We start from the raw sequence: 23,616 nt of genomic DNA, 5'->3' as shown, positions 1-23,616 counted from the left end.
TCTGCGCACTTCAAACACACACATCCAAGGCTTTCATCAGGAAAAACTTCAAAAAAAAACACCAGGGTCTGAAAGAAATACTCCAGTTCACCTGAATAATATTCACAAATATAGGCCACATAGTTATGTAATCTTGGTAATATTCCATATGGATTCTTAAAGGTCCCATATTATGCTCATTTTCAGGTTCATACTTGTATTTTGTGTTTCTTCTAGAACATGTTTACATGCTGTAATGTTAAAAAAAACAACTTTATGTTTCTCATACTGTCTGCCTGAATATACCTGTATTTACCTTCTGTCTGAAACGCTCTGTTTTAGCGCATTTTGACGGAATTGCAATGGAATTGCGTTGCCAGGCAACAGCTTGGGTCCATGTTTACTTCCTGTCAGCTGATGACATTCACATACACTGCAACCAAGGCTTATGGAAAGGAGGCTGGGTCACGGGCGGACAAGGGTCTTGGGGTATGGTGTATAACACATGCGCAGCGTAACTGAAGCTGCGGTCGTGCGTTGCGATTGGCTCAATTTCAGCGATTGCAGACCAGATATGACGCGTTGATGACGCGTGACCCAGCCTCCTTTCTATAGGCCTTGACTGCAACCAGGAAATAAACTGGGACACATTTAGAATGTTTACGTTTAAAACTGTGTCAAGGGTCTAAATATTGTATATTCGTGACATCACGAATGGGCAGAAATCCTGACAGCTTGTTTCAAATGCAGTTTCTGAATACGGGCTGTGTGGATTTCCCTGTGGATTGAGTGTTTTGATACTTTCACAGTATTTATATAGGACTTAAGCCTGCTTTATAATAAAAAAAACATGAAAATCTCACTTTTTTATAATATGGGACCTTTAAATCATGATTATTTTTGGTCCTCTGCTTTTAAACAATGAAAGGTTCAGAGATTGTGTAGTTGCAGACAAAATGGAGCATCATTACTGTATAATCCAGCTGCTAAATTTGGAGCTTCCAGCCACTAGATGGCAACCCCAACATCTGCTCATTGCTGGGGTGTGAGGTTTCTTTGAGAGTGAGCCATTGATTTATATAAAAGCAGTTTAGTGCTGTGTCTCCCTCAGCTTTCCTCTTGTCATCGCTGCAGCTGAGTCAGCAGAAAAACAGAAACCAAAGACACACACATGTATAGAAGGTTTCATTTTTCTCCTCCAGAGAAGAAGTTCACTGGTGAAACAAATGCCTTCACAAATAGAACAGTATAAATCACAAAAAAAAATCAATTCATGAAGACATAACAGGTCTTTATTGAGGCATCAAATGATAAATTTGTATTATTACATATTGTGCATACAGTAAAAAGTATACGAACATTTATTAAACATTATTATTTAATAACAAAACAAACCCAATATAGGACATCATCTCTTTTGCATGCCAAATGTTGTGATTTATCACATTTGAAAAAGATTTAACTGTAGATTGTGATCTGGGGGTCTTTATACAAATCGGTCATTACAGAGTTAAACAATATATTCACATCATTGTATTTCAGTAGATTTTGTTTACATCCAATCGTTGTAAAGATTGTCATATTCAGATTGTCAGATTGTCATATTCAATTATACAATCATACTCTAACAATTGTTGTTAGAGACGTATTTCGTTGAGTCCTGTAGTTGCAGTAAATTGGGAGATGTTTCTAGTATTTTGACCACCCCCCATTTACATACACGAGGGAGACGACAAAAAGATACACAGAAACCACAATAGCCTCCTGCAATATCATCCATAATCACATATTTATTAGAAAAAGATCAGCATTATTATAATGCACAATATCAGTGCAGTCAATTCACCGCTCATCACAGTATAAGACCCTCGTTATTAAAGTGAATAAAGAGATTAAAGCTGAAAGGTTTGAGATTTAAAGCTGGCTGTGGGGTTTCTCGATGACTTCCCTCCACTTCTGGACAGGTGGGCTGCCACTGGCCACCAGCCTCCTGAGGAGTCTGCTGGGCTGCAGGGAGGGCACATCAGGGTGAGCCTGGTGGTAGTGCTCCAGCCTCTCCAGGACCTTTGCCAGCCCCACCATGCTGGCGTAGAACATGGGACCTCCACGATGCCGGGGCCAGCCGTAGCCGAACACATAGATGACATCGATGTCTTCGGGTCCTGCAGCTATTCCGTCCTCCAGGATGTGGAAGCCCTCGTTGATCAGAGCATAGAGGCAGCGCTCCAGCACCTCCTGGTGGTCTATTCTGCGTGCCACTAGGCCATGCCGGGCTCGGTACTCCTCCAGAAAGCTGTGCAGCCAGGGGTCAGACCTGGCGACCCGACTGCCGGGTTTGTCATACTGGTACCATCCCCGGCCTGTTTTTTGGCCAAACCGACCCTGCTCACAGAGCAGGTCTCCCAGGGGACTGTACCTGCTGCCCTGTCGGATTCTAGCTGATTGCCCTGATGACATGCCAGGCTCTGCCAGCGCCTCTCTCTTCCTGTTTCTCCAGCTCACATCGAGCCCAGAGAGATCTGCCCTTTTGAACGCACCCATGGGAAAACCAAACTCCTCCAGCACTCCATCTACCAACTCAGGTGAAGCTCCCTCCTCCAACAGGAAGGAAGCTTGTTGGACGTGTGGCTTCAGCATGCGGTTCCCCGCAAAGCCATTGCAGTTGCCAACTGCCACACTGACTTTGCCCATTTTCTTTCCCAGTTGCATGGCAGTGGCCACGGCTTGAGGAGAGGACCGTTGCCCATACACCACCTCCAGCAGCTTCATGACATAGGCTGGGGCAAAGAAGTGCATCCCGACCACCAGCTCTGGGTTGGGGGTTTCAGAGGCCAGCTGGTCCACGTCTAGTGCAGAAGTGTTGGTGAACAGGAAGGTGCCTGGTTTACAAACAGCAGACAGCTGCCGGAATACATTCTTCTTCAGGGCCATGTCCTCAAACACAGCCTCGACAACCAGGTCGACGTCTGCTACAGCCTGGATGTTCTGTCTGTAACTGATCCTATCAAGCCCAGGAGCCACCCCGCTTCTCTTAGCTCCTCGCTCCAACATGCCAGATACTGCCTGCTTTGCCTCCATCAACTGCTTCTCCTGGGTCTCCACGGCGACCACATACAACCCTGTCTGAGCCAGGGCCACTGCTATGCCTCTCCCCATGGTGCCGAGACCTTTGCAGACAACATCACATGGTGACTACAGAAATATGACCTCACAAGCACCAGTCACACACAACACAGACATTTCTTGCCAAGAAAAATTACAGTATATACAAGTATAACTCACAGAATCTTTTTTTTTGTGCACTCCACACAATGCTTGACTGTAAATAGTTTTAGCCTGGGAGCATTAAGTTTTTCCAAAGCTTGCAATTTTAATGCACAAGCTGCTGAGCTTCACATATCCAGATTGTCATACATCCAATCCTCCCTGCAGGGAAGAGAGAGTTCATCCATTTACTCTCAGCTACTGAACTATAAATGAGGGCTTAGTTTCCATAGGCAACGTGAATTTGGCCTGAGGTGACCAGAGTGGCCATCAGCGCTTTCTCCCGCTCCATGCCCTGGGCGTACGGCAGGGTGACAGCCGCCCGCACCGCCTGGACACATGCAACTGGTGCTATAGCTCCACGGGCACTCTGACGCACCTTCTGCATCACCTCCTCAAACAGAGCATCCAAATCAGACGAACGTGGACACGGATAAGTACTTATACGACGAGCTTCCACTGACTGACCTGAAATAGAAACATGGAAGAAACATGACTCCGGAGGAATGACATTTTTACTTATACAGTAGTTCTCTGAATTTTGCTCACAATCTAAAAATTTACTCTGGAATGATATTTCTGTACATGTACACCTGCATAATTGTATTTCCTAAACTGAAAAGTGCTTCCTAGTTTCCATTAATACCACTTTTTTCCACTTTTTCCAATTTGTCAGCCAGCACTCACTCTGAGTATAATTGACCAATCAATCACTAGATTTGCCAGTAGCTTATAAGAGCAGAGTGATTTGACAGACCATTTCCAGCATAAATGGAGGGACTCCAGTGCCAGTGCATGGCTACAGTTCACTTTGAATAACACCGATCTGAAACTAAATGAGAAGCTACAATTTGGTTCTGGGAAAATAGTTGGTAAATTTCCAATTCTGAGAGCAAAGGGGAGGAAATTGAATTTTTGTGATTCTCAGGCCTGTGAGTGGTACCATCCTGGAGCAATTTTCCAAGTGAAACTACATGAGAAGATTTAATATTAGAGCCTAAAAACTTCACAACACAACTCTTCCTGTCTGCTGTAATTTAAGCCTGCAAACAATGAGGGAAGAATAAGGCCACTCTGCTAAAACCTTGTTAAAGGCATCTTAATTCCCATTCCTGTCTCCTCTGACATGATTACATGAGACAGTAGTCAGAATCCTTCACAGCTCCAGTAAATTACACTCAGCCGTGGGTCTGGGCCAGAATCTGGGTCACCATGGCAAAGCTTAAAGGGACAGCAGCCACATCTGATCCGTTATCTCCACACTTAGTCCAATAACTTATAATTTGGTCTAATAAAGTCAGTGTCAATATATCACGGAAGAAGAATGAACAGTCAGTCAGAAGGACATTCTCAAATGTCAATGTGATGCTGTGTGGCAGTGCAATGTGATTCCAATGTACTTTAGGAGGGCATTATTGCAGCGGTTAATCTGTAAATGGTTGAGCCGTGTCGATGGATTTGTTGTGCAGCGAGGGGAAAGCCTGGTTGTCCTGACAGATGTAGCGCGCAGATGTTGCAGCTACTGGGGCAAAAAAGTTAATCTTGTCACCAGCAGAGACTTGGATCTGTGCATGTGTGGGGTGTGTGTGTGTGTGTGTGTGTGTGTGTGTGTGTGTGTGTGTGTGTGTGTGTGTGTGTGTGAGCCCACACGTGCATCAGTCCAAATGCACAAACTGCTTTTTGCCTAAATAAATATATACCCATGTGCCAGCTTTACTGCTGTGTAGTGTTTTATCTTTGCATGTATGGATGTGACAGACTTAATCTATTCTGCGCTGGTTGACTCACCAGCCGTGCATCTCAATGTCAAACATTCACACGTTTTGTTTGTATATTTAGACACAGCTCCTGTCCCAATTTAACACCCCTGTTAATCAACTCAAGACTGGAGTATCCGTTAACGTCTCCACAGATTTCAGTCCTCTATCTCCTCAAATCTCCCATCTTGTATACTGTTGGCTTCTCTGTCTGACTCACTCTAAGCCTCAGCTTTACTAACAACACTCACTTTCTCACCCACTCAAAGTCATCTTGGCAGTGTTGTGTGGAAAAAAAGCATTTGTAAAAAGAACAAGACTGCAGTCATCTTTTGATTGTGAAATGTTGTTTTACAGGCAATCCTGGAGACTTACTGTTGACATTTCGCACAGACGTAGTGAGATCGTTTGCTAGAGGCGGAACATTAGGCACAAACTAACAGGTTTCATACCAACTTAAATGTCTTAGGAATGAGCTGTCAGTGCCGAGTAAGCCAGCAACAAACAGTCAAAGATGACATCTCTGAAACGAGTAACTGGCTACCTACATTATAGTCATGAAAACATCCTCTCATGTTCATTTCATGCAAAAGAATCAAAGGCTGTTGTACAACCAGGGCTCTGCTAAGACAAGACTGAACAAAATACACCTACCCCTCATGTAATCTGACAATGTTAACACACAAAACCACACACAGGAGTGGGCGGTATGTGTATTAGTTCACAATACCAGAGGTTAAAACATTCTTAAATACTTACAGCAATAGTTAGACATTTGGGGAAATAAGCTTATTCACTTTCTTGCCAAGGGTTGGATAAGATAATCAATACCACTCTCATATAAGCATTATATGACATTAAAATTAGGAATCACAATTACCCCATGGCTAGACACTTTAGTGAGTGTCACAATGCTAATGATACCTTACTGCACATCGAAGGCATTTAATACATTAAACCTTTGGTCAGGGGGGTAGACAGGATAAAGAAACGTAACCTAAGGGAAGCTTTTTGGATCCATCGAATGGATTTGTTAAAGCAGTGGTGCCCAAACTGGGGGGCGCACCCCTAGGGGGGGCAACGAGGCAAAATATAAATGATTCATGGTTCTGCACTGGCAGAATATTGAAAATATTGAAACAGTTTTGGAATTGCTGGGTTAAAGTATCCTGGTCTCGATGAGGATATAGACTTCACATGTCTTCTGTAATATATTTTTTTTCTTTTCTCTTTATAGGCTGGTTTTTCTTACAGCCTATGTTAAAACCATGGGTACCTATCTTTCATTTATGATGTATATAAATAACTTTTTTCTGTGTAATTTTAATGTTATTTTGTTGTTATCATTATTTTTTTATTTATTTCACCTGTCATGTTATTATCTGGGTCATGTGAATGCCTCCCATTAGTTGTTGCTGCTACTATATAATATAGATGAAGACATGCCCATTTTGTCTGTTTGTTAAATGCCCTGACGAAGACCTACAGTGGTCGAAACATGTTGGCTTACTAATGATTAGCAATGATTAGCAGGAGAGTGGTAATGATCTTCTGATCTAACTCTCAACAAGGAAACAAATTAAGCGTATCTCCCAATATGTCAAAGTATTCCATTCAAATAAAACGTACATAAATATCGCTGCTGTTGAATTGTTTTGAAGAATAAAATCACCCTCTGCACAGGAGAGTACAATAAATCAATCTTAAATGTTTTATTTTTCATTTCAGTTGAACCTGCCCATGTTGTCTGTTAGTATTATAACGCAGCATGTATCAAATCTGAATGGGTTACCCTTTACACAGACTGAGAAATCATTCCCGGTAAACTGTAGGGACGTGGCACACTTTAGCAATCCATTCAGTGGGTAAATGAGTGTGATTCACGTGCACAGAGAAATTCTCATCCTCCTAAATGGCTGGCGAGGGCCTGTTATTAATATTCTAGGAAAGTTTGTCCCTTTTCGCCCTTCTGAATAATAGAGCAAAAGCAGTGAAGACATCAGAGCACATCTGACAGAGCCATGAAACATTTATGGCTTCTGTGGCGGAGGATCTGCCTGCCGTGTTTTCTGCTTCCTTTGACTTCCACAAACCTACATGTCGACACTTCTTGATGTCGGACTAGCCCAAAATAACTGCTCTAGGAGGAATTTTTCTTCCTTTCACTGAGTCCATTTTTAAACCAGTGAAGGGAGAGTGGATTTCATACCAGTGGGTACCTTGTGCTATCCGTTTTCTGTGTCTCACCTGCAACACTCAGGGCAAACTTCACAGCTGTATCCACAGTGTTGTGATCAGTAATATGATCTACGATGCCAAGTTGCAGTGCCTCAGCAGCAGTCACATGGCGGCCTGTGGGAGACATGAAGGGCATCAAAGGTCTATCTGGGTGACAGGTGACATTTCAAATGATTAGATAGGGAATAACGAGTCATCCAGGGATACAGTATAACTGCAAAACCCCGTTAGATTCTGTCATTTATCAAATAATGACGACACAAAAATAATCTTAAAAAGAAAAAGAATTACAGTTTGCCTTCATTCATTTTGTTAAAAACATTTCAGAAGAGAGCAGTGAGGTGGTGAGCATTGTAAAACTGAACACATGCTGACCTCTGCTGGTCATCAGAGTGAACTACCAATCTCTATAATAGCAGCTCTTGTGTACAGGGTTTATGTACAACCAACAAAGTCAATGTTAATAATTGATTCTCAGAACTTATGAACTTCTATCAACTCTGTAAAAGTCAGGTACGGTTAACCCGTCTTTGCTACCTGTTGTGATGAGGTTTAAGGCAGCTGGGACCCCGATGAGTCTTGGCAGACGTTGGCTTCCCCCTGCAGCTGGCATTATACCCAGTGTCACCTCTGGAAGCCCCATTCTGGCCTGAAAGGACACAAAGTCACAACATTAGATGATGAAAGGTGCTGATCAGTGTGGGTTTTTCATAACATTCATAGACACACACCTTTAGCAAATACATTACATGGTTTATTACATGGCCTAGAGGGGTGAACATTTTTCTTTTACATCACAAAATTAAACAATCTAAAAAATGTTATAGTCAAACAAGAACTTATTTGTAATGACACTGGAAACATAATTCAATGAACAGTCACTCTAACATGTAAGAAAACACTGGCAGTGAGACACTTAGGCAACTCAACCCTGATATTAGAGAGACAGACAGAGATCTGAAGCATGAACTAACTTTAGAGTGTGCGATTCGATAATGACAGCCAAGCGCCAACTCGAGGCCTCCGCCGAAAGCGCTTCCCTCTATGACTGCCACCACCGGCTTGTTCGCAGCCTCGATTGAGTGGATCAGTGGTACCAGTGGTACCAGTGGAGGTCCGCACCTCTGTCTGTCAAACTCCCTGATGTCCGCCCCTGGAATGCAAAACAGAACTGATGCTGTTATCAGGGGGTTCAAACAGAAAGACAGAAACAACACACTGTAATGTGAGGTGCATCTGTTTCCACAAAGATGTTTGTTTCTGGATGTTGATCTTTGAGGGAATCAACACACACCAGGAGGCACGTATGAATATTCTCCAATAGTTCATGTTTATTAAGTTTGTTACACAGTTGCACTTTTTAGTTAATAAACACCAACTATTGACGGATATTTATACAAACCTCCTGATTATTTACTTCACATTTTGTCATATTTATCCTATGATTTTGCTCTCATCAGCACCCATGAAGGTATTATTGTGAATGCTGTGCTTGCATAATGTTGATGAAATCCTGTGCCAATTTATATGAAACAAGGGTAGTAATATCTTCTCTCGTTTCTTCCCTCCATGGTTGCTTGCAGGCTGAAGCGTATCCCACAAATCACAGTTGACCAAACATCTGAAGTTGTAGTCACAAGAAAAGCCCTCAAGCATTTTTATATTTAATTAGGAAAATGTGTTATGTAACAATTGAAAGTAGTATAGTAAAACACAATTTTAACATATATTTTGAACATATTTTGGCACCCAAAATAATGTGGTTCAAATGTACTAGACACTGATATGAAAATTCAATCCAATGCAACATTTTTACCTGGAATGACATTGATTTCTTTTATTGCTTGTGAAGGCAATTTGTTTACAACTTCAACTGTCATTTTCCCCTTGCTGAGGAGCAGAGGGACTCACTTATTGTACATGATGAGAAATCACAGAAGGGAAAACATATGGGACCAAATGCACCCATCGTTTGCAAACAGAATGACATTGAGTTTCGCCTTGTCATAAGATTTTCAATAATTGTCTCTGTCAAATCATTAAGGGCACACTGACGACAGTTTGCATCTGGAAGTAACAATTAAAATGACAAATTTGGAGTTGAGCCACCATTGTGAAGTTAAAGGAAATAGAAAAGAAAAACAAATCACATCCATACCTCCACAGAAGATTCCATTCTGGCCACAGATGACCACAGACTTCACCTTTGGGTCACTGATTGCTCTCTCCAACGTGTCAACGATGCCCTGCCTCACCGCTGCACTGTATTAAAAAAAAAGACACACGTTTTTACAGGATACTGGTCATACAATATTGATGAAGTTTACCTTTTCGTTACCATTTAAATTGTTATTTGCTAGGCTTGAAAGGACAATACACACCTTTCTGCTACAGCCCCTTCTTCCCAAAAATAATGTGCATTATTTAGAATCTGAAATACATTTTATATGAAATATGTTTCTGTACATTGGTGGCAGTTGTGGCCAAAATAGTGAGGCAGGCAGGATAAAATCATAAATCATTGGCAAGCAGATCTAAAGACAGTGCTCATTGTGCAGCAGAATGACCCCTGTCAGTGACATAATAAAATTATGACAGTTTATTACTGTCACTTATCAATTTACATGTGAGCATTAACATAGCGGGTCACGGGCGAGCTGATTTGAGCTTCTTTATACTGTTAATCTACAGCAATGTATCACATTGTATAAGCTCAACAGTAATTAATGTAATACCTTAATCTGCAAAGCAACTGCTGTCAGACAAATGAACTGGAATAAAAAGTACAATATTTCTCTCAGAAATGTAGTAGGGTAATGTTAGAAGTGTAAAGTAGTATAACATGGAAATACACAGTACAAATACCTCAAAATTATTTTAAAGTACAGTACTTCAGCAAATGTAGTCACATTCCGGCATTGATTTAAGTAAAAAGCCTTTCCTCTGACGCCCCCCCCCCCTGGCAATATCTATATCTTTTTAAATCTTGTGCAGACAAAGATATCTCTTTTGCACACAAAGTTATCTCATGTGCACCTTTTTATGTGTACGTTTGGGATAGTTATTGCATCTCTAACACTTATATAAAAGTCCCCCAACATATGAATTTGCAGCTGTCTTCTCACAAGATAAAAAAAACAACTTGTGAACATCATGCAAAACAACCTCTACAGCCTTGTATTCGACTTCAGCTCACCTGAGTGCGTTGACAGGAGGATTCTGGAGAGTAATCAAGCCAACAAACCCTGAAACACGAGTATATTGAGCCATCGAGTCTGTCGACCAAACACTACAGGCTACTAGTGACTTCTTTTAGGTGTGCTGACTGAACTTTGTAACTTCACTCTGCTGGCAGGACTTCATTACCTTGATTAAACTTTTACCATGGATGTGTAAAGAGAACTTTATACAGTGTTGGAGGCGGGACCCCGTATATTGACTATGAAAACTCCTTTAACCAGTAGGCTACGATACTCATCTGTGATCGGCTAATAACAAATTGACACCTGGCCGCCACCCGGACCTGAGAGGTTCAAAGGCTACTCAAAACAAAGGACACTTCACTATACATTTCTCCATTGTAGGTTGATACATCAGTGATAATTGAAGGTCTATATTTCAAAATATATTGTATATTTGTAAACAGAAATACATATCAAAGAAACAATATGTAATCAAAATTAGCAGGGTATCACATTAAATATTGAGCATACAGTCAAAATTGTACCAATGTTTATTAAACAAGATTAATTAATAACCAAACAAATCCAATATGGGACATCAGTGAAATCATCTCTTGTGCATGCATATATTGCAATTCTGTGATTTATCACATTCATATCAATGATACATTTCATTGTATTTCAGCAATTTTTTAAATTCTGCAATACACCAAATTATCAGTTTATTGAATACATCTGTGCAATTTAATTCACTCCAACATAATGTAATACATCCAATCATTGTAAAGCTTGTAATGTTCAATTCTGTTGTTAGAGACATGTTTTGTTGAGTCCTATAGTTGCAAGGTGTTTCTAGTATTTTGACCACCCCACATTTACATACAGGGCGAAAGAAAAGAAACACAGAAAGCACAATAGCCTCCTGCAATACCATCCATAATCACATATTTATAAGAAAAAGATCAGCATTATTATAATGCACAATATCAGTGCAGTCAAGTCACCATTAGACCCTCATTATTAAAGTGATTAAAGAGATTAAAGCTGAAAGGTCTGAGATTTAAAGCTGGCTGTGGGGTTTCTCGATGACTTCCCTCCACTTCTGGACAGGTGGGCTGCCACTGGCCACCAGCCTCCTGAGGAGGCTGCTGGGCTGCAGGGAGGGCACATCAGGGTGAGCCTGGTGGTAGTGCTCCAGCCTCTCTAGGACCTTTGCCAGCCCCACCATGCTGGCGTAGAACATGGGACCTCCACGATGCCGGGGCCAGCCGTAGCCGAACACATAGATGACATCGATGTCTTCGGGTCCTGCAGCTATTCCATCCTCCAGGATGTGGAAGCCCTCGTTGATCAGAGCATAGAGGCAGCGCTCCAGCACCTCCTGGTGGTCTATTCTGCGTGCCACCAGGCCATGCCGGGCTCTGTACTCCTCCAGAAAGCTGTGCAGCCAGGGGTCAGACCTGGCAACCCGACCACCGGGTTTATCATACTGGTACCATCCCCGACCTGTTTTTTGGCCAAACCGACCCTGCTCACAGAGCAGGTCTCCCAGGGGACTGTACCTGCTGCCTCGTCGGATTCTAGCTGTGTGCCCTGATGACATGCCAGGCTCCGCCAGCCCGTCTGTCTTCCTGATTCTCCAGCCCACGTCGAGCCCGGAGAGGTCAGACATTCTGAACACACCCATGGGAAAACCAAACTCCTCCAGCGCTCCATCTACCAACTCAGGTGAAGCTCCCTCCTCCAACAGGAAGGAAGCTTGTACAAGGTATGGCTTCAGCATGCGGTTCCCCACAAAGCCATTGCAGTTGCCAACTGCCACACTGGCTTTGCCCATTTTCTTTCCCAGTTGCATGGCAGTGGCCACGGCTTGAGGAGAGGATCGCTGCCCATACACCACCTCCAGCAGCTTCATGACATGGGCTGGGGCAAAGAAGTGCATCCCGACCACCAGCTCTGGGTTGGGGGTTTCAGAGGCCAGCTGTTCCACGTCTAGTGCAGAAGTGTTGGTGAACAGGAAGGTGCCTGGTTTACAAACAGCAGACAGCTGTTGGAATACTTGCTTCTTCAGGGCCATGTCCTCAAACACAGCCTCGACAACCAGGTCGACGTCTGCTACAGCCTGGATGTTCTGGCTGTAACTGATCCTATCAAGCCCAGGAGCCACCCCGCTTCTCTTAGCTCCTCGCTCCAACATGCCAGATACTGCCTGCTTTGCCTCCATCAACTGCTTCTCCTGGGTCTCCACGGCAACCACAGACAACCCTGTCTGAGCCAGGGCCACTGCTATGCCTCTCCCCATGGTGCCGAGACCTTTGCAGACAACATCACATGGTGACTACAGAAATATGACCTCACAAGCACCAGTCACACACAACACAGACATTTCTAGCCAAGAAAAATTACAGTATATACAAGTATAACTCACAGAAAATATTTTTTTGTGCACTCCACACAATGCTTGACTGTAAATAGTTTTAGCCTGGGAGCATTACGTTTTTCCAAAGCTTGCAATTTTAATGCACAAGCTGCTGAGCTTCACATATCCAGATTGTCATACATCCAATCCTCCCTGCAGGGAAGAGAGAGTTCATCCATTTACTCTCAGCTACTGAACTATAAAATGACGGCTTAGTTTCCATAGGCAACGTGAATTTGGAGATGCAACACACATAGCTTGATGAGTCAATGTGCTTGTGCTAATTGAAAGATCAGACAAATAGAAGTCCAAAGCTCTTACCAATGACGGCTGCTTTATGTACAGGCCTGGGCTTGCTCGTGTCCCAGCGGGCTCCACTGGGCATCCTCCACCTGCCAACAGCTCTCTGAGCAAAGAAAGAGTACTGCAGGGCGCGGGCCTGGCCTGAGTTGAAGAGAGTGGCCATCAGCTCTTTCTCCCGCTCCATGCCCTGAGCATACGGCAGGGTGGCAGCCGCTCGCACCGCCTGGACACATGCAACTGGTGCTATAGCTCCACGGGCACTCTGACGCACCTTCTGCATCACCTCCTCAAACAGAGCATCCAAATCAGACGAACGTGGACACGGATAAGTACTTATACGACGAGCTTCCACTGACTGACCTGAAATAGAAACATGGAAGAAACATGACTCCGGAGGAATGACCTTTTTCTCGGACTTTTGCTCTGGAATGACATGTCTGTACATCTTCTGATCCAACTCTCAACAAGAAAACAATTAAGCATATCTCCCAAAATGTCAAAATATCCCTTTCGAATAAAAAATAAAATGTATAAATATGGCTGCTGTTGAATTGCTTTGAAGAATAAAATCATCCTCTGCACAAGAGAGTACAATAAATCAATCTGAAGTGTTATTTTTCATTTCAGTTGAGTCTACTAGTGTTGTCTGTCAGTATTATATCAGTATCAAATCCGGATGGGTTATGGTGCTATCTGTTTTTCTGTGTCTCACCTGCAACACTCAGGGCAAACTTCACAGCTGTATCCACAGTGTTGTGATCAGTAACCTGATCCACGATGCCAAGTTGCAGTGCCTCAGCAGCAGTCACGTGGCGGCCTGTGGGAGACATGAACAACATCAAAGGTCTATCTGGGTGACAGGTGACATTTCAAATGATTAGATAAGGAATAACGAGTCATCCAGGGATACAGTATAGCTGCAAAACCCCATGTTAGATTTATCAAATAATGACACAAAGATAATCGTAAAATGAAAAAGATGAAGATTTGTTAAGAACATTTCAGAACAGAGCAGTGAGGTGGTGAGCATGTTAGAACTAAACACATGCTGACCTCTGCTGGTCATCAGAGTGAACTACCAACCTCTATAATAGCAGCTGCACTCATGCGTACAGGGTTTATGTACAACCAACAGCTCAGTCAATGTTAATAATTGATTCTCAGAACTTATGAACTACTATAAACTCTGTAAAAGTCAGGTAAGGTTAACCCGTCTTCGCTACCTGTTGTTATGAGGTTTAAGGCAGCTGGGACCCCGATGAGTCTTGGCAGACGTTGGCTTCCCCCTGCAGCTGGCAGCAGACCCAGAGTCACCTCTGGAAGACCCAGTCTGGTCTGAAAGGACACAAAGGCACAACGTTTGCTGAATGGAAGGTGCTGGTCAGTGTGGGTTTTTCATAACATTCATATTGGTAAATACATTACATGGGTTTATTACAAGGCCTCCAATGGGGAAACATCTTCTTTACGTCACATTATTAAACCATCTAAAAAAATGTTACGGTCGAACAAGGCTGTGTTTTGAACTAATTTCTAATGACAGAAAACCAAGGTCATTCTGTAAAATGTAAGATAGCCAGTGAGACACTGATGCAACTCGACACTGACATAAGAGAGACAGAGAGAGAGATACAGTATGAAGCATGAACTAACTTTAGAGTGTGCGATTCGATAATGACAGCCAAGCGCCAACTCAAGGCCTCCACCTAAGGCGATTCCCTCTATGGCTGCCACCACTGGCTTATTCGCAGCCTCGATTGAGTGGATCATCGGTACCAGTGGAGGTCCGGACATGTTTGTCCCAAACTCCCTGATGTCCGCCCCTGGAATGCAAAATGAAATTGAAGCTGTTATCAGGGGGGTTATATGAAACAAGGGTAGCAATATTCACTGCTTCTCTAAGGGCACATTGAAAACAGTTCACACTGGAAGTAACAATGATTATGACTTGGGGTTGTGGAACCATTGTGAAGTTTTTGGAAACACATCAATACCTCCACAGAAGACTCCATTCTGGCCACAGATGACCACAGACTTCACCTTTGGGTCACTGAGTGCTTTCTTCACCGTGTCAACGATGCCCTGCCTCACCGCTGCACTGTATAAAAAAGACACAAGTTTTTACAGGATATTGTAAAAAGTGAGATTTTGATGTCTTTTATATAATAAAGCAGGTTTAAGTGATATATAAATACTGTGAAAGTATAAAAACACTCAATCCATGGAGAAATACACACAGTCCTTATTAAGAAACTGTGCGTTTGAAACAAGCCGTTAGGATTTCTGTCCATTTGTGATGTCACAAATATACAATATTTAGACCATGTCACAGTTTTAAACGTAAACATACTAAATGTGTTCCAGTTTATTTCCCGTTGTATTTGAATGACACTAGATGACAGGAAGTAAACATGGACCCAAGCTGTTCCCTAGCAACGCAATTTCGTTGCCATGCACTAAAACGGAGCGTTTCAGACAGAGCGTGAATACAGTTATATTAAGACAGACAGTATACGAAAAAATAATGTGTTTTTTGAACATTAAAGCATGTAAACATGTTCTAGTAGAAACACAAAATACAAGCATGAACCTGAAAATGAGCATGATATGGGACCTTTAAGTAAAAAGCCTTTCCTCTAACGCCACCCTCTGGCAATAGGTATGTAGATAACACTATATTTTTTTAATCTTATGCTGACAAAATATCCTCTTTCACACACAAAAAGTTATCTAATGTGCACCTTCTCATTTGCAAGTTTGGGATAGTTATTGCAACACTTATATAAAAAGCCCCCCAACATATGAATTTGCAGTTGTCTTCCTACAACATAAAAAACAACAACATGGATCATGTGTTGGTCTTAAAGAAGCTCTGCAGCCTTGTGTTTGACTTCAGCTCACCTGAGTGCGTTGACAGGAGGATTCTGGAGAGTAATCAAGCCAACAAACTCTGAAACACGAGTAAACTGAGCCATCGAGCCTGTCGACCATATACTAAAAGCTATCACACTTCTGTTAGGTGTGCAGAGTGAACTTTGTACTTCACTCTGCTGACAACACAGCGTTACCTTTAACACACTTCCACTCCCATGAAGGCATGTTTCCACACGGTTCTTCTTCGACGCCTCTTTTTGTGGTTTGTATTGGTTCCTGAGCATTAGCGCCTCCAACTGGCCTGGAGCCACTGTAGGAGTTAGGTCAGGGGTCAGCAACCTAATAAATGATGACTTATTATCATAGGTCAGGGGTCAGCAACCTAATAAATGATGACTTATTATCATAGGTCAGGGGTCAGCAACCTAATAAATGATGACTTATTATCATAGGTCAGGGGTCAGCAACCTTTACTATCAAAAGAGACATTTTAGTCAAAATAAAAACAAAAAAATCGGTCTGGAGCCGCAAAACATTTGAGCATTGTGGTGAAGGTAACACCGTTTATAGTCTAAGTATATAGTATATAAGTCTAATACAGTGAGGACCAAAGCGCAAATGTATGACGGAGTATTAGGGCCACATTGACGGAAAAAACATCTAACATTTCCAGAATAAAGTCGTAATATTACGAGATAAAAGTCATAACTTTACGAGAATAAAGTCGTAATATTACGAGAATAAAGTCATAACTTTACGAGAATAAAGTCGTAATATTACGAGAATAAAGCCATAACTTTACGAGAATAAAGCCATAACTTTACGAGAATAAAGCCATAACTTAATGAGAATAAAGTCGTAATATTCTGAGAATAAGGTCATAACTTTATGAGAAAAAAAGAAAATAACTCGTAAAATTACTACTTTATAATATTGACTTTATTCTCATTATATTACAACTTTTTTCTCATAAACTTGTGACTTAATTCTCATTATATTATTTACTATGACTAGCTAGGACACTCACCTCCAGAGGATGGCAGTAAACGCAACACTAAAGGCTTCCAGCTACCAGTCAAACTTCAGAGAAGAAGAGGAAGAAGCAGAAGAACCAGTATTTCTCTCACTGACAACACGAAGAGGTGAAGCCTGAGTGTTCCTGGCTGACACAGTGGGGGAATATGCGCTCACTTGTCGGACTGATCGCTGTGATCGCTGCAGCCAGCTTGTACCTGTACTCTCTGTCTCTGTACCTTCCTGCTGCACCGAGGAGACCTCCTCATCCAGCTGACCAGAGACAACAACATGTGGAGACAGCTGAGTCCACTGACAGCTCCGAGGAACCCAGCAGGTCAGTAGCTTTTATGTTATATAAACCTCTCTAATACATAGACTGTAACAGTACTATCACTCATGGCAGCTAATGCATGCTCCTAGCTCATGCAGTCTCTCCTTCACACACACAGACACCACAACCACCCAGCCAATATGGTTATGTGGGCCCCACATGGGTTATGTTGGGGGTACCTGGGTGCCAAATGGGTATATGGGCCCAAAATGGGCATATTATCTGGTGCCCACTTGGATCAGCTAAGTAGGTCCCACATGGGCTCCCCAAGTGGGCTACCCAAGTGGGTTCTAGGTGGGTCACTAATGGGAAATTAGTGCATGGGGCCAACACGGAAACTGTGGACAAACCCTATTACAACCCATATTTCATACCAAGTGGGTATAGGCCCAAAATGGGCATCTTATCTGGGGCCCACTTGGATCAACTAAAGTGGGTTCTAGGTGGGTCACTAATGGGAAATTAGTGTATGGGCTCAGAATGGGCAACGCAAATGTGGCCCAGTTGAGTCAACTGAATAGGTCCCACATGGGCTCCCCCAAGTGGGCTACCCATGTGGGTCCTAGGGGGGTCACTAATGGGAAATTAGAGATGGGTTTTGGTTTATGTTGCCCAGATTGGTCCCATATAACACCCAGTGTACTCCTGTAGGAAACCCACAAGGGTAACTGGCATGGGGGCCAACATGGAAACTGTGGACAAACCCACTTACAACCCATATTTCAGGGCATGTAGTTCCATGTAGTTCCCACATAGAACTTAAACCTGGGGCCGAGATGGGTTTTGGTTTATGTTGCCCAGATTGGGCCCATATAACACCTAGTGTATTCCTGCATGAAACCCACAAGGGCAATTGGCACAGGGCCATTATGGAACCCATGGACAATCCCATATAGGGCCCATTTTTCAGCCCATTTACTACCCACATGGGTTCCACATACAAATGTTGGCTGGGCATGAATACAGTAATAAACTCCCAGCCAACATCTCTGTCTGAAACGCTCCGTTTTAGTGCATTTCAACGGAATTGCGTTGCTAGGCAACGGTGTGGGTCCATGTTTACTTCCTGTCAGCTGATGTTATTCACATACACTGCAACAGGAAATAAACTGGGACACATTTAGAATGTTTACGTTTAAAACCGTGCAATGGTCTAAATATTGTATATTTGTGACATCACAAATGGACAGAAATTTTAACGGCTTGTTTTAAACGCCCAATTTCTGAATACGGGCTGTGTGTGTTTCTCTGTGGATTGAGCGTTTTGATAGTTTAACAGTATTTTTATAGCACTTAAAACCTGCTTTATAATATAAAAGATCTGAAAATCTCACTTTTTACAATATGGGACCTTTAAACTATTAATTGATTATCAGATAAATAGCAGATTCATTTTCTGCAGATTCTATCGATTAATAAACTAACGCTATTTAATCAAATAGTGTAATCTCTAGTAAATGATGAGATCTAAACAAATATGTCAGAAATAATTTTAAACTTAATTTATCAGTACAAAATGCTGAATATTTGATATAGACTGTAATGTAATTGCATTGCTAGGCAACAGCTTGGGTCCATGTTAACTTCCTGTCAGCTGACGTCATTCGATTTACTGCAACAGGAAATAGGCACATTTTGAATGTTTATGTTTACAACTGTGAAATGGTTTATATGATTTTGTATTGGTTAATAGATATAGTTTGTCAATATTGAAATATTGTTGATTACAATTATATCTTTTGTCCCTGTCTTGTTCATAGAAGAATGATGATGTGACTAACTTGCGTATGGATGTTCTTGCAGGTTGAAGTTCCCCTCGGACTTGGAGGAGCTGAGGGAACTGGCTGAGCTCCTGCAGTTTTACAAGACAGAGCACACTGGATATGTCCTGCTACTGTTCTGCAGTGCGTATCTCTACAAGCAGTCCTTCGCCATTCCCGGATCCTCGTTTCTGGTATGCTAAAAAATAAGACTGAAAAAAAAATGTGGATAGAAAAATATGACATGGATTTAAATCGGACAAAACATTGCCATGTCTGGTAGGTGTAAAAGAAATAAGGCTTGAGACGTACTTTAAGGAAAAATGAAAAGGATGGGTCTCTTATTTAAAGGCACACTGTAGAGGATAAAAATATTCAGCTGGCTCAAGCAACAAAGGGACGCCAGACTTATGTACGTCGGCAACGTTAGACGTTTGTGACAGTTTTTCTTCCCCACTTAGTCAGCACAGAGAAGAGACATCAACCACACACACACCCTGCTGGTTACAGTGACAACCAACGTCTTACACTTAAAACCACTCTTAGATCACACAGTATTTCGGGAAGAGATACAGTTGATGATGTCTTGTAACCCAGGCCCTCTCCTCTTGTCATCGTGCAGAACATTTTAGCAGGAGCTATATTTGGACCGTATCAAGGACTGCTGCTTGCCTCCGTGCTCACCACTGTGGGCTCCACCATGTGCTACCTCTTGTCCAAGGCCTTCGGAAAGCGCTACATCGTCAACCTCTTCCCTGATAAAGTCTCCATGCTGCAGACGAAGGTAAACCAGTGACACCATGTTAACAACTCATTCAAGGCACAAACACATGTTTAATGTGGAAACATAACATTGACAATCAAAAAACATGCATCTACTGTCCTAACATCTCGCTTAACGTCTCACCTTTATCTCCCAGGTTGAGGAGAACCAGGACTGTTTGTTCTTCTTCCTGCTCTTCCTGAGATTCTTTCCCATGACTCCCAACTGGTTTCTGAACATGTCTGCTCCGATTGTCAACATCCCCATCACCTTCTTCTTCTCCTCAGTCTTCATCGGTAAGCGCACGTGGATCACCTGATTCACGGCTCATTAGAGCCGTCAGTAAACGATGCAACGACGCACACATTCATCGTACTGTACGTCGTGTTACTCAGGAAGCTCACACACTAAATCAACACAACACAGACCATTTTCTATGGTATTTCTAACTAAGAGAAAAAGGAATACGCTCATATTAGATTGCATGCCAGTTAATATGACCAACTTTGCCAAATCATTAGTTTCAAAATGTGACTGTGGCAGTTTTTAATGAGTTTCAAAGCAACAGGTGACAATTAACAAAAGCTGCAAATGCAGATTGTTAGGCGTGTTTTTATTACGTGCCTTCAGCTTTAAAGTATTTATTGAGCATTTCTCTCAACACTGCAAATAATCCTTCGTATAATGTGTCTAACTACAGTTTTGTTTTTGATCTGCTATCTGCTTTCGTAGGCCTCCTGCCGTACAACTTCATCTGTGTCCAGACAGGCGTCATGCTGTCTGAGGTGGCGTCACTGGACGACCTGTTCTCCTGGGAGAGGCTGCTGCAGCTGCTGGCCGTCGCCTGCGTGGCTCTGCTGCCCGGCGCCCTTATCCGCCGCTTCAGTCAGAAGCGCTTCAAACTGGACGTCCCATCGCAGAACGGGCTCATCACAGATAAGAAGGTCCAGTGATTTGTTCTGAGCTTGTTCCTTGGCGCTTCGATGCCATCTCTGCCCTCAAAAGTGAATGTATTTTAAAGTGGCGACTCTTCAGAAAAACTTTGCCCACGCACAACGTGTAAAGGTTTCTCTTATCTGGACGTAGCTTTACGTTTCTGGAGCAACATGGAGATGAAGAGCTTTAAAAAGTCACCGTGGGATTTGAAGCCAAGTATTTTTGTGTAACCAAATGTTGGTGTTTCTGTGCCACAACTTCTATGGGCACAGCATGTATATAGATGTATGAATGTACGGGAATCATAGGGAGAGAGGGAAGGATTTTAAGGAGACTTTGCTCTTGCACTATTATTATACACTAAGGTACTGCTTCAGTGTAAACAGTTAGTGTTTCAAGTGCCTGTCATGAATTGATAGACTCTGTTTCAAACTTCTACCTCCAACATGGGCAAGTGGAAACGTCAATGTAACAGCCTGCTCATGTTTGTTGTGGCTGGATGGTTCAGACGATTGTTTTTTGGGTTTGTGTGAATTATTTTTTTTTGTAACTGAAATATGTATCATGTTTGCAGCATATATTATACAACTTGGAAGTTGTATTTTTCTTGCATTTTGCAATTTCAGTATAAATTGTAATACAGTGGGTTGGACAATTTTTAAACTGTGCTCAGTTTTTTTTTTCAAATTGTGTAATTTGGTCTATTTTGAATAACTAATTGAATTAGATCATGATGTTTGTGACTAAATGTCATGATATCTAATCAACTGGCTTCTTATCTGAAAGTGAATGTGCAGTTAATTCAGGCAGCGTGAGGCCTCTGTTAAATCAAGCCTTAATATTGCTTCTCTTTGCTGCCTCTTTTCAGGTGTTATTTTAAAAATCTTGGTGTGGGTTTAAGGTGTAAAATGTTATGTCAGCTTTCTGTTTCTACATTTGTGGCGTGTCAGATCACAAATGACGTGACACCTTTTTTTATTTCAGAGGTGAAAACACTTTGAAAAAACAGTAAATGTGAGAAAACAACATTTCTTTTTTTCAAATATTCTTTATTGCTCAGATCCAGGTTGCTCAGCAATACAGTTCACTCACAACTCAAAACAACAGCATGGCTGTTACCAGAAAGGCATGGATCCACGAGATGGATTAAAAAATGGATCATATGTCTGTCTAGCGCACAGTCACCGATTACCTTGAGGTGTTTGGGACCTTTTGGGCCCGTGGGAAATGTAGGACTTGAGGGTTGTAACAAAAGGAATCTCCCAAATGGTGAAATGCAGTTAAGAAATGGATCCATGTAAAAACCACTACTGAAAGTCTGGTGCTATATGAAGTGTACATACTGGATCGCCTACAACAGTCTCATGCAATGCTTTGTGTTTTCCCATTTAACAACAAGACAGGACAAAAACACTGCTGTGGTTCTGCATACATCCAACCAGACTTTACTAAATCCTTCCTCAGCTAATCTATGATTTTTTGGATGGTTGTTGAATGCCCTTTTTTCTGTTCTGTCGCAAAGACAGAACAAGATTTTATCAGACTTACTCTGTCAACCTTCCTTCTTTGCATGTCACAAATTCATGTATTTTGCCATTCTGATTCCCAAATCTGCTCAAAATCCTAGCTAGAGAATATTTGTCAACCACAATTTAACAGCTAGTATTATTGGTAGTGATCTAACAGGAATGAATATTAAAGCAAAGAATCGCAGCTACTGCGCCGGACTACATTATTAAATCAGTGTAAATGACGAGAAAACCAGATCAACAGGAAGAAAAAAAAAAAGCCTAAACTATCCAACCACCATGTGATATGACTAACAACACAGTACACCCTCAGTGATGTGTGTGATTGTGGTTTTTCTGAATATTAATGTCTAGCAACACCCCACAAAACCTAGAAACACCAATCCTTGGAAGTAAAAAAAAAAATCTTGACAAGTTTCGCCTCATTTTGCGGTCAGCTTTACAGATGTCTCAACAACCAGGACGCAGTGCTGACGACACCACAGTGAAACCGAACCAGCTGGAGGGAAACCCGCCTTTAAACTGTGTAAAGAGCCAAAAACACAAGAGAGACAGAAGAGTCCTCTGCAATGCAAAGAAAAGAGCCTCAACTTCAAAAACTGCTCTAAAAAGCTACTCCTGACAAGTCAAACAAACCATGAGTGACAAACTACAATTTCCAGTGCTACCGTGACAAGCCGTTTCCTCCACGACATGCCCTACTACAGTGAAGCAGACCGCCACAGGAGTCAACGCGTTGGAGTAGAAGCACCGTACTGCATTGGTGTGGGTAAGGTCAGGGTATCTGAATCAGGTCTGGTGAGCTATCATCATCAGTATGAGGTACTGTGCCGGCTGTGGGGGAGGCTCGCTGAAGCAGCCTGAGGCATTGTGTGAGTTTGATAGACCTTTAATGTTGTATTTTTAGCACTGCTTGTCTGTGTTCACTAGGACAAAAATGATCCACCTCATCTGATGACAAAAAGTCTGCCCTCGAAAAAAAGTAAAAACCAGCTCTCGACAGTTAAAAGAACTCCAAAGACAAACTAACTTTCACTATGTCATTCATTTATTTAATTCTTTTGCCCTACATCGGTTTTAGTAACTAAAGTCAGCCTTGGATTCTGAGAGGTAATTCTGAAATGTACAGCACAACAACAAAAAAAATAAAATTAACTCGGTGGATTGATGAGAAAACTATTTAGAGGTCAGTTTTGAGGGAAGCTGTGACGCTCTAAACTTCTCCCACCATCTCTCTCAACGCAGGTGCAGACTGATAAGTGTT

The 23,616-nt window shown here is 42.1% G+C and overlaps 2 protein-coding genes and 1 pseudogene across 2 annotated transcripts; 1 reads left to right on the top strand and 2 right to left on the bottom strand.

The window, feature by feature from the left end:
• Window positions 1-1,249: 1,249 nt before the first annotated feature.
• Window positions 1,250-10,608, bottom strand: LOC141782784 (peroxisomal bifunctional enzyme-like; annotated as a pseudogene).
• Window positions 10,609-10,955: 347 nt separating this feature from the next.
• Window positions 10,956-16,248, bottom strand: ehhadh (enoyl-CoA, hydratase/3-hydroxyacyl CoA dehydrogenase). Its single transcript, XM_074659511.1, has 7 exons — window positions 16,044-16,248; window positions 15,137-15,240; window positions 14,796-14,965; window positions 14,366-14,477; window positions 13,855-13,959; window positions 13,161-13,502; window positions 10,956-12,733 (listed from the first exon to the last, which is right to left on the bottom strand). The coding sequence occupies exons 1-7, from the start codon at window positions 16,115-16,117 to the stop codon at window positions 11,481-11,483; spliced, it is 2,160 nt and encodes a 719-aa protein (XP_074515612.1). The 5' UTR covers window positions 16,118-16,248; the 3' UTR covers window positions 10,956-11,480.
• Window positions 16,249-17,087: 839 nt separating this feature from the next.
• tmem41aa (transmembrane protein 41aa) lies at window positions 17,088-21,586 on the top strand. The gene is made up of 5 exons (XM_074659509.1): window positions 17,088-17,367; window positions 19,168-19,318; window positions 19,747-19,908; window positions 20,045-20,183; window positions 20,620-21,586. The coding sequence occupies exons 1-5, from the start codon at window positions 17,198-17,200 to the stop codon at window positions 20,838-20,840; spliced, it is 843 nt and encodes a 280-aa protein (XP_074515610.1). The 5' UTR covers window positions 17,088-17,197; the 3' UTR covers window positions 20,841-21,586.
• Window positions 21,587-23,616: the final 2,030 nt, after the last annotated feature.

The sequence above is a fragment of the Sebastes fasciatus genome, chromosome 14, assembly GCF_043250625.1.
Source record: "Sebastes fasciatus isolate fSebFas1 chromosome 14, fSebFas1.pri, whole genome shotgun sequence".
In the NCBI taxonomy this organism is placed as follows: Eukaryota; Metazoa; Chordata; class Actinopteri; order Perciformes; family Sebastidae; genus Sebastes; species Sebastes fasciatus.
This window is presented reverse-complemented; position numbering and strand designations above follow the sequence as displayed.